Source organism: Rhinatrema bivittatum, chromosome 7, assembly GCF_901001135.1.
Source record: "Rhinatrema bivittatum chromosome 7, aRhiBiv1.1, whole genome shotgun sequence".
In the NCBI taxonomy this organism is placed as follows: Eukaryota; Metazoa; Chordata; class Amphibia; order Gymnophiona; family Rhinatrematidae; genus Rhinatrema; species Rhinatrema bivittatum.
In genome coordinates, this window is record NC_042621.1 from 78,559,868 (window position 1) to 78,577,183 (window position 17,316).

The window sequence follows — 17,316 nt, forward strand, 5'->3', positions numbered from 1 at the left end:
GCAGATTACAATAAAAGCAAGCTTGCTTACCCTAAACGGTGTTTTCTGTAGATGACAGGATGAATTAGCCATGCTGTCTGGGATGTCCCTCCGGGGCAGCCGAGGTGGAGCGTCTCAAAGATCAAAGAGATTTGCTCTGTGTGCGGCTGCGCATCCTTTCCCACGCAACTCCATGTTTCTCCTCAGTCTATATCATAGCGTTTCTGTGAAGCTTGCGTTTGGAAACTCTCTGGGGAGATGGGCGGGTCAGCATGGCTAATTCATCCTGCTATCTACGGAAAACATCGTTTATGGTAAGCAAACTTGCTTTTTTCCCCCAAGATAAGCAGGCTGAATTAGCCATGCTGTCTGGGAGTCCCCAGCTGAAAGTTGATAGTGCAGGCTGGATGGAACATAGAAAAGTTCCCTATTCCACAATGTTACTAAGCGCCCAACTTACTTGTATTGCAGACAGTCTCTTTATCTTATCACTGACTGCAGTACAGCCCTGCCCAACGCTGCGACTGATGCGGCCTGCTGGTCAAGAAAGTAATGAGATGTAAAAGTGGGTAGTGATAACAACATGGCAGCTTTCCAGATGTCCAGTAAAAGAACCTTGCAAAGATGAGCCACTGAAGCTGCCATTGCCCTTACTTGGTGTGCCTTTGGCGAACTAGTAAGGCTTGCTCATCTTACTGTAGCAGAAGTGAGTGCAATGTGAAATCCAATGGGACATAGTTTGCTTAGACGCCGGAGTCCGGGGGCATTGGGGCTGAAGGAAACAAACAGCTGAGAAGCCCTGTTTTCAGAATGCGTTTTACTCTTACAGTACGCAAAGGCCTTTTTTGCAGTCCAGTGCGTGGAGCCGGCGTTCACTGTCAGTCCTGCGAGGCAACTTGATGGTTTGATTTAGGTGGAAAGCTGAAACCAAGTTAGCACGTTTCCTGTCACCCTTAGGTCCTTTAATTTGAAGATTATAATTCCATGCTTGATAGAATCAAATGCTGCCAAGAATCAAGTATCAGCCCTATGATTATCCATGGTCAAAGAAGAATCTTAGTACTGTTTCTGTGCTGTAGAGGGGCCTGATGGAAATTGGTTAAGGTTGTTTGCCTTTGACAGGAATTCTGATAATTGTAGTAGTACTGCTTTCGCAATGATTTTGCCTAGATTCGGGAGTTTTGAAACTGACTGGAAATCTTGTTGCTAGGGTTGAGGGTATGTTTCTTTAGTGGTCGGTCTACAGTTGCTTGTTTTAGGCATTCTGGCAGGCAACCTTCTTCAAAGGGGGTGTTTATGACAGCTGAAAATGGATGAATAGTCCCAATTTTGCTAGTTTGATTAATCTGTGGTTACGGTGATCTGTGTAGTAATTACTTCTCACCAAAAATACAGTGCTATCCAAAACACAACAGCTAGAATCTTGTATGACTTGAAATGCTATTCCCATATTTCTCCAACTTTGTGTCATTTTTAATGGCTGCCAATTTCTTTTAGAGTTCACTTTAAAGTGCTATCATTTTTTTCAAGATGCCGCATAAGCAGAGACCTAAATATCTTAAGTGCTTTGATTTCTCAAAATCATCCAAATTGGGAGCTTTAATCTTCCCAAGAAGATTACTCTTTTCTGTCAGCTCCTGGTGTCATCCATGCTGTGGGGGCGGAGAGTCAAGATCTGGAATCTTGGGCCCATGCCCCGTGCCGGAGTCCACCTGTAAGCAGGCACCATATGTGCAGGACTCCTGCAACCCAGTGCCAAGTGGAACTCTGGCAGTGGTGCATCATACCTCCTCTGCTCAACTGTCTCCCCCACTAGTCCTCCTCCCCTTCTCCAGCTTGTGTTGTATCTTGATGCCACTATCACACCGATGTCATGGTCCAAGGGAAGGGGGAAAGTAGGAAGCAGTCACAGCTTGATAATGTTGCAACCTGTTTAAAGGACGGGACTGGGACCAGGACCTGGGTACTGTTGCCCTCTCTTTGTTCCCAGCCAGCCTTGAGAGTAGCAGCTTGGAGGCATTGGGCATCTTGTCAGGTCTGATCAGTTTGCAGCTCCCTCAGTCAGTCAGCGATTAGTGGTGCTTGGGGTTTCTGGCGGCTCAGCTCTTTCTCTGGCTGGCGGCAGCACGGTGCTTTCTCCAGCGGCGCTGTGCTTCTGCTACTCAGCTCCAACAAAGAGTGGCCAATCCAGGTCACAAATACTTAGCAGGATCCCAAAAGGTTGATAGATTCCCTGCTGCTTATCCCATGGTAAGATGAATAGTGGAGTGCCCCATGGATCTGTACTACAAAATAGAGAAAATTGACCATTTAGTCCTATTGTCATGGAGTGTGAGTACTTGAACAGTGGCAAGGCTGGTACTACCCAGCTCATGGGAACAGGCTGCATCCACACTGACAGCAGGCAGACATGCTACTGGCTGGGACTAAGAAGAGTCTCATCTATATCAGCCTCTTCTTCTGCAGGTTCAACCCTTGGGTTCAGAGGCCAGCAGGACTCAGGCGAACCTCCATAGCAGAAGAGTGGTCTATGGGTAGGGGCAAGCAGTGAGCAAGAAGGTTTGGTGATCAGGCATGGATCAGGGCTGCAGGTGGAGGTCAAGCAGAAGCAGAATCCAGGCATAGGTTAGGCAATGAGAGATCAGTCAGAGGGCTCGGACGACGGGAATAAGGACAAGGAAGAACAGAAGCAAGGCAGGGAAAGACAAGGCTGGAGCAAGGCAAGGCAGGAGAAGGGAAAGGCAGAAGCATGGCAGGAATAGGAATGAGGCAGAAGAAACTGCACTGGTGAAAATGCAGGAAGACCCATTGCAGAGGAAAGGGGACTAGCCCGGGCCTCTGCTTACGTACCCTGGCGAGTGACATCATCCAAGGGCACCCTCCAGAGTTTCCACCGGCGGCCCTTTAAATAAATGAAGAGCGCACACTGATGTGGGATGTTAGAGTTGGTGCGGAGGATTGTTGAGCCTAGGCCTTGCTCTGAGGAGAGGTGTGCCAGCCAAGAGTGAGAGCCACGGTCGGTGTGGCATTACACCTTCTCTCTGTTTTCCATCTTTTAACCAGTTTCCAATCCACAGAACATTGCCTCTTATTCTATTTTTATTTCTTCATGAGGTACTTTGTCAAATGCTTTCTGAAAATCCAGATACACTATATCAACTGGCTCTCCTTTATCCACATATTTATTCACACCTTCAACAAAATGTAGCAAATTGGTGAGGCAATACTTCCCTTGGCAAAATTCATGTTGATTTTGTCTATCTATATGTTCAGTAATTTTGTTCTTTACAGTAGCTTCAACCATTTTTACCAGTACTGACATCAGGCCTGGAAACCTTTTTAAAAACTGGTAGAACACTGGCAACCCTCCAATCTTCTAGCTGATTTTAATGATAGTAATTTGTAAACTAACAGTAGGTCTGCAATTTTATTTCTCAGTTCTTTCAGCACTATCGGATGTATACTGTTTGGTTCGGATGGCTTGCTACTCTTTAGTTTGTCAATTTGCCCTACTAAATCTTCTAAGTTCACTGAAATTTGTTTCATTTCCTCTGAATTATCACCTATAAATATCATTTCTGCCTTACATCTTCCTCGGTAAAGACCAAAGCAAAGAATTAATTTAATCTGTCTGTTATGGCCTTGTCCTCCCTTAGTGCCCTTTTCACCCCTCGATTTTCTGATGGTCCAACTGACTTCCTTGCAGGTTTTTTGCTTCAAATATAAATGTGTCTAGCTAACTCTAGGACAGCCCTATGGGCTGACCAGGGTTAGCCAGATAACTTATCCAGCTAACTCTGAATATTTTCCTGCATCTTCTGTTTTAATGTAAACCAATATGATTTGTATATTATACAAGAATGTCGGTATATAAAAATTAAAAATAAATAAATAAATACATTTGTATATCTTTATACTTACCAACCAGAAGTGCTGTGCAGAAGATTTTACCATTCTTTTCTAGGATTTCATGAAATTTCAGCTGGCATGCAGCAATTGTTTCATAATCTGTGCCATGTGCCTGATGAACTTCAAAGCTAATTGTGCTCTTCTGCACATACTGCAAAAAGAAGTCATCTACCCGTACCAGATACTGAGATGTGAAATTGTATGTTGCTTGAAGCCCAGAAGTAACTGGAGTAGTCTGGAGCTCAAAGTCATAGAATGCATAAGTGCAGAATGTTGCAGGTTCTCGATCACCAAAGTTTTTTGCAGCTGCAGAAGAGAATACCACTTTACTAATATGGATTTCAAATAGATTTTCTCCTCGTTCCAAGTGAATGGTTTCATCAAATTCTGCAACTTGATCATCTGGCACCATTTCTGGTTTGAATTTGTATTGCTTGGTACCATAGGCAATATCCTTCAGTTGAACTACAAGATATAAAAGTTTGGAAGCAGAGCATGTAATATCATTGACAAATTCATTGGAGAACAGTTTTATAAAATAATATGGAGAATAAAACAGTGAACTTAAATAATATAAACTAGATATCAAGAACAGGATACATAGATTAATGACCAAATTTATTATTAGGAAAGAATTCTACTTAATTTCATATTTGCCCACCAGAGCAGTAGCGACCCTATGGATAAAATGGCCCGGGCTATAGGTACCACTGTCAGCAGGCACCATGAGGCTGCTGCTTTTGTAACCCAGAGGGGTAAAACAATAGGAAGGGAGGGGCTAGATTAGGGAGCAGAATAGCTCTTCTTTGGTTTGTTCTGCTCTGTCCACTCAAAATTCTCCCCCTCCCCTCCTGTTCCCTACAAGACAGGAGAAAAGGAGCTGAACTGGGGAACAGAGTGGCTCTTTTTCTCTGCTCTATTTGCTGCAGCCTTTGCCTCATTCAGCCCTTTCCCTCCCCTGCAAGCTACCTGTTAGGGGAGAGGCTGGAGTACGAAGCAGAGGGTTGTTCTCTCCTGAGATTCCTTGTATAAGCCTTGTATGCCTATGGCTAGGGAAAGGGAGGGATCTAGGATTATTTCTGGAAGAGGGAAAGATAGGACATGTGTGTGAGAGTGTATGATGAGGGTGTGGAAGAGAGAATGATGATGTACACACACCCTCCTCCAGTCCACCCTGAATCTCAGTGTGACCACAAATAAAAAGTTCCCTGGAGTGATGTTTGCAGAGAGGTAGCTTGTTGGAGAAGGGAGTTGGAAGGAGTTGTTGTTTCAGACTACATATAAGCATCATGCATTGGTAATGAATCTGGGCCTGGCAATGTCCTCCGAAGTGGAGAAAGTGCTGATCCTGATTATAAAAAGTAAAAAAAAGGACTGCATTAGAAAATTAACTAGCTGTGAATGAGAGGGTGCAGCTGACAAGACATGTTGGACTTGTGGCAAACAGAGAAATCTGGTGAGAGGCAAAGTAGGGAAAAGTGTTTAGAAAGTTTGTAAGTGGGTCAGCCAGGTAGGTAGGAAGAGAAGCCTGTTGTGCAAAAGGCTTTAGCTAACAGAAGCCACATGCCTTACAGCAGGGTTTCCCAAATGGGGTCATACATCCGTCAGTTGGGGTCACAAGTGCCTCAAGTGAAAGTACTCTTTAGGTGCCAGCAGCATTAGTAGTAGAGGTCAGCATGGGGCCTGTAAATAAGCCCACACTCATAGGCCATGCAGTGGCACAGCCCTTGCATGGGTTTCTGTAGTTTCAGGAAGCCCTGCGCATGGAGGGATCAGGGCTGCTGCAGGGCCTGATGTAATCTGCATGCGGCAGCAGCTTGGGACCAGCCATGAAAGAAGGGGAGAGTTGTGTGTATGGCCAGTGGAGATTTTCACTGCTGCCCTCCCCTCACCAACCACTGAACCTAACCAAGAGGAAAATGTTGCCCCTGTCATCAGCCTGCTCTCTCTTCCCACTGTTATCATCCACCTTTTGCCCAGAGCCCAAAGGAAAATGTTATCATTGACTCTGGTCAGTGAGGTGTTTGGAAGAGGGGCTATTTGAAGAAAGAGATGAGAGGCAAGAGGGTTTTTTGTTTTGGATAAGGTGAGGAAGGATTACTTCTGGAGAGTGAGAGAGAAGGAATGACAAAAGATCAACTGAGTTGGAAAAAGAATGGAGATGTGAAAAAAAAGTTGGAGAAAGGAGATGAAGCTGGAAGGTTTGAGAGAGAGGATGAGAGGGAGGAGGCAATGGGAGATGGCGTGAGAGGGAGCGGATGACAGAGAATCAACTAGGAGATGGGAAAAGAACTGGGTGAGAGAGATAGGGTGGGCTGGGGAGTGAGAGACACAGAGATTGAGAGAGGGGAGCAAGTTAAGAGAGGGGGCATTAGATGGAGTACAGGAAGGGTGAGATGGCGTGATTGATGGAGGGGAACTGCATCACTGCTAATTTGTTTTGGTCATCCTGTGGGAATACTTGGGAACTCTCTGGATTTGGCCTGGAGACTCCGGGATTCTGAATGAATTGCTGGGTCTCTGGGCCAACACCGGATAACTCCGGAAGCCCTGCTGCAGAAAGCCAGAAGAAAAAGGGTCTGGAGCAGTGCCAGCTCAAAGGAGGAGGAGCGTTAGTACATGTGCCTCAGGAAAATGACGTGAAAAACAAGATGACCAGGAGCGTTGCCCTCTCCCACGGGAAACAAGAAACTGCAGATGCAGGAGGAGAAGCAACGCGCGCTGAAAATAAAACAAGGGCACAACTAACATAAACTAAGGTGAATTTAAGCATAAAGCAAATGTTGCTTACCTGATGTAACAGGTGTTCTCACAGGACAGCAGGATGTTAGTCCTCACAAATGGGTGACATCGAGGATGGAGCCCTGTACGGAAAACTTTTCTGTCAAAGTTTCAACAAGCTTTGACTGACACTGGCACACTGGGTGCACTGAGCATGCCCAGCCTGCAATTATCCCTGTGAGCCACAGGTGTCTCCCTCAGTCTTCTTTTTTCCGCTCTGCAGTCAGCATAGCGGTTGGAGCTCTGTGAGGATTTTTTTTTTAACTAATTACCTCATGGAAACACTTAACTTTTCACTTCAAAAAACACTTTTCCCTGCACAGGTCTCCCTCCGCGTACGTTTTTACGACGCTCGGTGAGTACTAATTCTTATTTTTCGGTCGGTTCCTGTCACTATCTTAAGGCTGTTAACTGACTGAAGCCTTCCCTTCCCCCATTTTTCAGTTAGCTTTAAACAGCTTGCGAGTATCTCTGTGACACTCTGCTTGCTTATGCTAGTGGGGTAGGGATTTTTTCCTTAACTTTAGGACCTCTGTAGCTTCAAGTCCTTCGTTCCCTGGTACCCTTACGCAGTCGATACCCTATCGCTATACCGGGACCCTCCTAAACCGCCCTGGGCTTTTATATGTCATCAGCGCCCCTCCCCCCACGGTGCCCTGATGCCTTTATCCATGTTTTTTGCTTTTCAGTGCTACCAGGCTTTTTCCTCCTATGCACTGTTTTTTTCCTTGGGCTTCCTCGGTGCCGTCCCTACCCGGATGCATGCCATTGACGCACACGCTGTTAGTCACTGCCATGCATACTCGGGTCGCCGCCACCGCTGCCCGAGACACTTTTTAACGATCCCAGGGTCACTTCATCGATGCCACCCCCCCTTTTGGGGATGCCATCAATGCCCCATCCTCCCCACCGATGTCCAGCCCTTTTCCATCGGTGGGCATCGGTGCCACATCGATTCGTCGGTGGGCATCGATGCCGGATGGTCCCCATCGATGGACATCGGTGCCGGATGGCTTGTACGTCGATGGCATTGGTGCCGGATGGCCGTCCGTCGATGGCATCGGTGCCGGGTCCTTTTGCATCGATGGACACCGATGCCCAGGTGTTTCATCCATGGGCATCTATGTTAGAATGCATCCATTGAGGGCAGTCGATGCCAGGCTGCTCCCATCGGTGAAATTCGATGCCCAGGTGGGTCCCATCGGTGGATATCCATGCCGGCTCGATTCCGTGGATGGGCGTTGATGCCAATGCCAGCCTTATGGCTGGCATCGATGCCCATGCCGATTCCAGGACTGGCGTTGATGCCGGGATGGAATTCATCGACTGGGAGATCCATGCCATCGATTCCATACGTGTCCATATCGATGCCACCGACACACGTGTCTGGGGCACCGATGCCATGTACACTTGGAAATCTGAGTCTGTCCAAATCGATACCGTCAACGTCTGTGGCCCTATAGTTGATGCCTGTGGCCATGCCACAAACGGCATAAATGCCCGCCTCCATGCATCGATGCCCTCGACACCTCCGTTTTCCTTCGGTGTCCTTGACGCCCTATTGATTCGACTTCGACTCAGTCGATGCCGGTATCTTTTTCAATAACGGCAATGTTTTTCGATTATTCGATTCCACATCGTTTCAAAGATACCTATGCCACTGCTGTCAGTGCCCGTCACTGTCATCATTCTCCTGGCCAGTCATCGACGATTTTTCATACCCATTTTGATGATATCCTCGAAGCCCCTTAGGTTGCCTTCAATATCGTCAATACCGACATAGCACCGCCACATAATACCCTCGCCTCCTCACATTGCTCCACGCTTTGGGTTCTTTTTTAAGCCCCGTATTAGCTTAAGACACTCCATTGTGTCAGGAGCAGAGCAGGCATGCTGACAGTTCGTCATCGATCGCCTTCCAGGACGACGAGGGCTTCCATCTCGGCGCTGGGGAAAGACCGGGCCGAGCACCGTGGCACCCATCATCGCCGACATCGTGATCGTCCGCCGCTGACGCCATCCAGCACATCGGTGCCATCCTTCTCCAGGCTGGACAACGCTCGGGCAGAGCGACATCACCACTGCCATCAGCACTGTTCCTACAGTTTTGGCAGTCCTTGGTGATCCAGAACTTCCGGATCCAGGTCCGACAGCTTCTGCATTGGCGTCACGACACATCGAGCCGCTGTGACGAGGGAAGGGAACATGAGTTCCGTTAGGGCTCCTCTGTTCCTGGCGTGCCCCACCGTCAAGTGGTGTGGGACTATGGCCATCTGTTACACTTAGCAGTCTAAACGCCACTCACGCCTGGCCTGTCTCCTCTGTACCTGTGCCACCATACCGGGTTTCAGAGCGAGATGGACGTTTACGTCCCCGGCCTTACCCTCGAGGACTCCGGAGACCGTCGGGGTCAACAATCTTCACCGGCTCGTCTTGCGGCGATCCACATCGGATGGTAAGTACCCGCTTCGGCGGCATTCCCATAGAGTTGTGTTCTCCCATTCGGACCGTGGTTCGAAAAGTTCTGGGTCATGTGCCTTTTAGAACTGTATTAGTGTCACATATCACTATGTTAGCTATGTTAGCCACAATATCAGGAGAACCCCTCTATCTTCTTGGGATTGCAGCAGGGCTTCTTCTCTTGTCAGTAACAAGTCCCTGTGCCGACCAATGCTCTGACTCTTGGTTCCCTCCCAACCAAGGTCCAGCTGCATTGGCTGATCTGCTAAACATGAGATTCAGCAACCATTGCCCCATGTACAAGTCCACCTTGAGGCCTGGCCACAGGTCTCAGTGTCTCCTTGTACAGCATACAGAAATGCGGGTACCACTTACCGCTCACACACCTGCAGGAGCCTACATGATATCCTCCATTGGGACACCTCTTGGTCTCCCATCTGGTCAGATATCAGAGCGGCCACCCCACCTTGTACCAAAGTCCCGGTACACTCCCCCAGGCGCTACGAAGTGCAGAGGGGAGAAGGGAGGGGGGTTGGGGAGTTTTAATTGCACTATTCTTTCTTTTAACAGAAAATAGTTACTCTCCGCACATCCTGGACCTAAGAAAATCCAACTTTCTTTAGACGTCACAGGTACAATGGTATCTTTCGTTACCATCACTCCATACTGCAGTAAGTACATTATTTTAATGTTTCTATGTGCTTTATGGTGAGTCAACATTACAACCCCAAGCTCTGCCGCTGGCACCAGCTTCGGTAAGTGAACTGTCTCTTGCATCACTGTTGGTGAATGCTGTTTTCTCTGCGGAGTGTAACATCATTCACTTTCCTTGCATAGACTACTGCTAACCACTTTCAGTACATGCAAGGAGCTCTCACTTTTTTCAGGACTCACTATACATTTACTAACTGGGATTACTGTCACTGCCATAAATCCCTTCTGTAACACTTCTGGACACCACAGTCTTAAGACCCTCTTGTCCAGCATGCGCACAGACATTCTGATACATTGTTATATGTCCCTGCGCATATTTTCCATAACCTCAGCCTTTCAAATTTTCATGGTTGGGCTAAGGGGTTTCTTCCCACTATGCATTTTTCTCATAATTCAAAACTGCTATGGGTTATATTCAGTGACATTCTATACTCAATGGACCTAAGTGGTTTCATTGCTTTCGTCCCTGATTCTTATCCCAGTTCGAACTAGGACCTAGTCTCCTTCGACTCATGCTCGCAATTCCTTAGGGTTATAAAGTTTCTCCTGAAAGCTGTCAACCCATTATGCATCTATTGCACTCCAGCATAGTTTCTCATAAACTTCCTGGACGTTGCACCCATGAGTTATGCCCTTATGCCTTCCAATACTGCTTTTGCAACAATTCTTTGTGCATACAGACAGACAGCATAGGGACAATGTGCTTTCCAACTCATAAGCACGCATTACCTCTTAGCTGCTCTGCTAGACAGCTGCGCAGCTCTACCCTTGGCCCTTGTTCACTTCATGCGTCCTTGGGCCACATATCTAAGAGATTTAATGAACGCTCTATCAGACCTTCTCCACGTAGGTTCTATCCTCTCGAATGGTCTCAATTACATGTGTACAGGGCAAATCTTTTAACGCTGAGTTTAACTAAACTTTCCTCGGCGTCTGCATCATTCCATACGATGCACAGGTTCTGCTCCCTGCACATGTTTCCTATGCGTTCCCTTAGATGCCTTTTCTTCCATCAAAGGCCTCTTCAATATATCTCTTCTGCTGCCTCTCGTAGCCAGCATTCTTCTAATGTTGAACTGGGATGGGGTTCAGTATTCTTTTCCCCACTCCCTGACTGAGATCAGTATGCTTTCCCATACTTCTCAATCCATCATATCAGTAACCTTTTATTCTCTCACCAGTCAGTCCCAAATCATAGACTTACTGATGTTCTTAGGTTCTGGTAGCGTCACAAAACCTTCTAAACATAAATCTTGCCGTTTAATATGGCAGGCTTTACCTCCTGACGCTAAAAAAAAAAAAAAAAAGAGGTATTACCCCTTTTACTTTTCCACCATTTTTTCTTACTCCCTCGGATTCTATTCTCCAGACATCCTCCACATAGATACACCTTTCTCTTAGGAGGTGTATCGTTTTGGGAGTTGGGTTCCCGTTTTCGGTAATCCTATCTGAGTCGGCTTACCATGGATTATCCACTGATCAAGCCGCCTCTATTTCTCTAATCACGGAATGAACATATATATTCTCCTTATAAGTCTCATACATTCTACGTTTGAGCCTTTCCATTCCTCTCTTCCACAGTTTGGCAAGGGAACTTCTTTCCCTCTTAATGTCATTCCTGCCAGCAGGGTCCGTGAGTTATGCACTCTTTCCATACTCACCTGACTCCGTTCCTCTGCCACTGAGTAGTTCTACGCATTCAACTTTCTATCCTTTTCAGGTAGATGTTGTATCTCCTTTCCTCAGGAAATACTCTATTAATTTTTCCTAACCTCTCTCTCTCGCCCTAGGGAGAGAGTGGGTTTTCCACATTCCTGGACAGTAATGCTGCGCTTACATTCTATCTACATTGCACTGCATTCCATGTGAATTCCACTTGACTCTTTCCTTCATGCAAGGGTCAAGCTGCTACTTCCAGTGGCCACACAGACCTAATCCTTCTGATTAAGTGGTCTATATTTCCTTTCCTACCAACAAGCAGACATTTCACTACAACACTGTGGGTATCCACATACTGTTGTGTCCGTCTTAGCCGTAACAGCTTCCCTTTGGTTACTGCTGCTTGTACTTTTTTATCAGGTTGCAGCCTGGAGTCCTCTCCATACCTTCGCAGCCTATTATTGCTTACATTTGACTAGCCGGCATGCTCCATGTTTGGCCAGTCCGCCTACTCTTACTTTTTTCAATTCACTACCCAACATCCTTCCACGAACCCATTATGGTGTTGCGGATGCCCTCCGTTCCCATTTCCACCTCAGTCGTTACGCCTTTGCGCATCTGCGGTGTATCTGGTGCATTCCCGGGCATCCTCAGCTCGGTACTCACCCATTTGTGAGGACTACCATCCTGCTTGTCCTGTGAGAAAGCAAATGTTGCTTACCTGATGTAACAGGTGTTCTCACAGGACAGCAGGATGTTAGTCCTCACGAAACCCGCCCGCCACCCCGCGGAGTTGGGTCTGTATACTTTTATTTTAGTTTCGCTTGCGCTTTTTAGCTATAAGACGAGACTGAGGGAGACACCTGTGGCTCACAGGGATAATTGCAGGCTGGGCATGCTCAGTGCACCCAGTGTGCCAGTGTCAGTCAAAGCTTGTTGAAACTTTGACAGAAAAGTTTTCCGTACAGGGCTCCATCCTCGATGTCACCCATTTGTGAGGACTACCATCCTGCTTGTCCTGTGAGAACATCAAAAACAGGTTAAATTCACCTTATTTACTGACTCCTACGTGTGTGTGTATGTGTATATATATATGACAATGGGCAGAGTGCATTAGAGAAGCAAGTAGTCATAGTGCTGACTTTAACATGAAAGAACTCTACAAAGATCTCACAACTCGTAAGATTTTGATAATCGGTGCCTCTTCAAGGATGAAAGTTAAGTTTGTCACAATATGAAACAGTTCACAAAGTTGACTAGCAACTGCATTAATTTGCGAAGTACTGTAGGCTTTCTTAGTCTCTTCTAAAAGAAATTTATACTTCTCTAGGCTAGAAGAATATGTGTGCAAATTATTAGCAGGTTTTGAATTCTGCCATCTTTTCCCATCATGCTTTAGAAGTATATATATATATATATATATATATATATATATATATATATATATATATGAAACAAAGCTTAAATGAATGATGTCCAAGTATATGTTTTTACAGGATTGTGTTCATTATCACAATTGTTGAGTTTAATTATCACTTGCTAGTTGCCAGCTCTATTGCTTGACAGCTGTTTTCATCCGCTGCCTGATTCGGACCTGAGCTGCTTGGCTCCCAGAAGAACAGCCTTTCCAGCTCCAATCTCTAATCTGGTGACGTGAACAGGATGCTCTTCATAAAGCACAGAGGCTGACTCCAAAAACATTACATGTTGAAGTGTGCATGCACAAAGGGGTACAACAAAGGAGCAGCTCCTTTGTATGCTACTTGGTGCACAATTTGTGTTTATTACCCTTGCAAGGGCTTTTAAAATTCTCTTTTAATATTGGACATTTTTGTGTCCTGCCTTTGAATGATGGCTTCTGAACTGATGGGCTACCATTTGAATTGTGACCTAATACAAGTAGATCTTCAGCTATGGTCAATATAATGGCATATACCAGAGTCATTTCAGAAAAGTTAACCATACTATGCTATATTTGTCTAGGCTTCCCAAAATGTGTCCTTCATCTTCTTCAAATTTCTTGGGCTTATGCATTTTTTAATTTTTATCAATGCCAGATCAATCCATAACATTGTGATCGTTGCTGATCTATTGAAGGATGGTCAGACTGATGTTGGTGCATTATCAGTCTTGAGGAACCATGCATTTACATGGTATTGATCAGTCTATTAGAAATGGCTTATTAGATTATACCCAAGCATAACAGTTGTCATTTAATAGCTTTTAAGAATGTTCTGTCTTTAGTTCAATATTATGTAAGATATCAATTCATAGTATGGGCTGCTCTTGGAGCCTTTGTTTCGTCTATACTCTTCCTGGCATGCTTGCTACTTATCATTCACCTTTGATTGAGGCGGTATTCACATTGAAAGTTGATATTAAAAATATTATCTTTAGGTGCCTTCAATTTACACATGAACAAAGTACCCATATCTATCCCTTGGATGATTTATTGATCGCTATGACCACTTTAAGATGAGATCAATTTGTACACAGCCCTTCACATATAGGGGGAAATACTCTTGACTTAGCCTTTTTTGTACAAAATACTTAGCCTTGCCTTGAGTATTTTGCATGTAGCTTCACTTAGGACCTTAGTGTGACCACCATTTAATCAAAATGAAAGTTAGAGTTCCTGCTGCCAAGACTTAGTCATTGAGTAAGGAGTGTGCTCACCTTAAGCAGGGACACATATATGTCAACAAATTTTATGCACAATGGCTACCACATCTTAATGCAACATTTTGGTCTGATCCAAATTTGGCATGATACTTTGCACAATGAAGTAATCTCCTTAAAGCAAATTATGCCCAGGAGAACTAATCAGGTATCCTGGTTTACCCCTAAGCTGGGAGAAGCTAAGACGCTTCTGAAGCATGATGAGAAAAGGTGGCAGAATTCAAAACCTGCTAATAATTTGAACACATATTCTTCTAGCCTTGAGAAGTATAACTTTCTTTTAGAAGAGACTAAGAAAGCCTACAATACTTTGCAAATTAATGCAGTTGCTAGTCAACTTTGTGAACTGTTTCATATTGTGAAAAACTTAACTTTGATCCTTGAAGAGGCACCGATTATCAAAATCTTATGAGTTGTGAGATCTTTGTAGAGTTCTTTCATGTTAAAGTCAGCATTATCACTACTTGCTTCTCTAATGCCCTCTGCCCATTGTCATCTACTTCAGAAAGCTCAACAGTTACTAATAAGGAGGTAAATCAACTTATTGCTGCCATGAGCTCCTCTTACTGCCCTTTAAACATATATTCCATTGATGTGAATAAAGTGCTACAAAATGATAGTGGCAAATTTATCACCAAATGTATTAATACATCATTCTTAGAAGGTTATTTGTTAAGCCAACTTAAGCAGAATTCCATCCGTCCGATTTAAAAAAAGAAAAAAATAATAATCTAGATTCTCTTGACCTTGTGAATTATCGCCCAATATCTTTGCTTCCATTTTTAGCAAAGGTAGTTGAGAGCATAGTGTTTAAACAGTTACATGAGTATATCGATGAGCATAATTTACTTGATCCTTATTATTTTAGATTTCCAAGATGCTGTTACTGTCAAATTCTGACATGTATTGTCATGGGTTTGATGGAGGTAACCAATTTCCACTGGTACTTCTAGATATATAATCAGTCTTCGATATTTTGAACTATTCTGTTATCCCATTTCTGTAAGTTCAGCATTATTGAGTGACTGTTGTCAGCAGATAACTTTAGGATGTGATTCCTCAACGTTTTTTGCTCAAGCAAGAGTTCTGCAGGGCTCAGTCCTGTCTGCCACCTTGTTTAATATTTATATTTGCTGATTTGAAGATTATTGGCAGAGCTAGAGCCTGGCTACTGCTGACATTATGTCGCAGTTGTGTCCTATAAATGATGCCTTTAAGACAGTGGCATGATGTACCAACTGTGCCTCACTAGCTCAGCTGGTACAGCTTGAGGCTCTGCTGTCATTACTATGCTACCATGTTAAATCTTGGTTGTTTGATAACCAATTGGTGCTAAATGTCGGCAAAACAGTGTTGATATTTTTGGGGAAGTTTGTAGCCCCCAACATTCCTCCTTTTCAGTTTAACAACCATGTAATTACAAACTTGATGCAGGGTCAGATTATGGGTATTTTGATTGATTCCTCCATTTACCTAAAACTGCAAGTAGATGCACAAGCACTTTTTTCAAACTGCACATGTTACGGACACTGAAGCCTTTTTTTGTTGATTGGTGATTTCAGGATGGTCTTGAAAGCCCTTGTACTTTTGGGAATTGATTATTGCACTCTTTGTATCTTGGCTTACCTGCGACAACCTTGAAGGCTTTGTAAGCAGTTCAAAATGCAGCTGCCCGTGTTCTGACTAGTACCAAAGTTAGAGATCATATTTCATTCATATTGTGCACCCTGCACTGGCTTCTGAAGCTATGGTGAATACATTTTAAAGTTATGACATTTATATACAAAGCACTGAGTGGCAATACTCTGATATGTTTGCGTACAGTATTACAAATCTATAGGTCCTCTCATTCTTTAAGATCTTCCAGATGTTACTTGTTTGACATATCATCTGTGCACGTGGTACGATTGTCTGGGACATGAGGTAGGATGTTTGCAGTGGCTGGTCCCCAGCCATGGAATTCACTCCCTGATGAACTGAGATCTTAAGCATGTTTATGGCTTAATGCCTTTTTTTTTTTTTTTTTTTTAACTCAGGCAATTGGTCTGAGTGACATATCAGGCTTGGGTAGGATTTAACAACTATCGTCAGGAGCTGTGAAGAGTTTAAGATCTATGCTCATCCAACTCGGGTTCTCATGAGATCCAAATGGTCTGGTTTCAGGGATATCCACACTGAATATGCATAAGATATATCTGCATAAAGAAAGGCAATGCATGCAAATCTAGCGCAGGCATATTCATTATGGATATCCTGAAAATCAGACCTGTTTGAGGTCCTTGAGAACAGGAGTTGGCCACTCCTGTTCTAGATGCTGCTGTAGGTAGTTTATATATGGATGATATAAGGGCTGATACAAATAACTTCTTTAATTTTATTACAGTGAGCAATACTTGCTGTTTTGCAGAGTAAATGTTATGGGAAGTGTTATGATGGAAAAGCTTACAGTAGGCAAATAGGACATTCTTCTGGAACTTATCCTAACTTTCCTATCCGTATTTTTCGCTCCATAAGACGCACTTTTTTTCCCCCAAAAGTGGTGGGAAAATGTCTGTGCGTCTTATGGAGCAAATATAAAAAAAATGTAAAATCTAACAAAACCCCCGCCCCCTCCTGACCCCCCCAAACCTTCCAAATTAATTTACTACAACCCCCCACCCTCCTGAACCCCCCAAGACCTGCCATGTCCCTGGTGGTCCAGCGGGGGTCCAGGAGCGATCTCCTGGACTTGGGCCGTCGGCTGCCAGTAATCAAAATGGTGCCGGCGGCCCATTACCCTTACTATGTCACAGGGGCTACCGCTGGCATTGGTCGACCCCAGTGACATAGTAAGGGCAAAGGGCCGTCGGCTCCATTTTGATTGCTGGCAGCCGACGGCCCAAGTCCAGGAGATCGCTCTCAGACCCCCGCTGGACCACCAGGGGCTTTGGGCAGGTCTTGGGGGGGGGGGGGGGTCAGGAGGGTGGGGGGCTGTAGTAAATTAATTTGGAAGATCTTGGGGAGGGGTCAGGATGGTGGGAGTTTTTATTTAATTAATTTGGCAGGTCTTGGGGGGGGTCAGGAGTGTGGGGGTTGTTAATTAATTTAAAGTGTTGGGATGGGGTGGGGGTTTTTTTTTGGGGGGGGGGGGGGCAG

The 17,316-nt window shown here is 44.9% G+C and overlaps 1 protein-coding gene across 5 annotated transcripts in view; it reads right to left on the reverse strand.

The window, feature by feature from the left end:
* Positions 1 to 17,316, reverse strand: part of RPGRIP1L (RPGRIP1 like) — a 375,908-nt gene that overhangs the window by 166,264 nt on the left and 192,328 nt on the right. For all 5 annotated transcript variants that reach the window (XM_029608561.1, XM_029608562.1, XM_029608558.1 and 2 more), the window contains one exon: positions 3,901 to 4,353. In XM_029608561.1, coding sequence (XP_029464421.1) covers positions 3,901 to 4,353 — 453 coding nt within the window. The remainder of the gene's footprint in view (positions 1 to 3,900; positions 4,354 to 17,316) is intronic.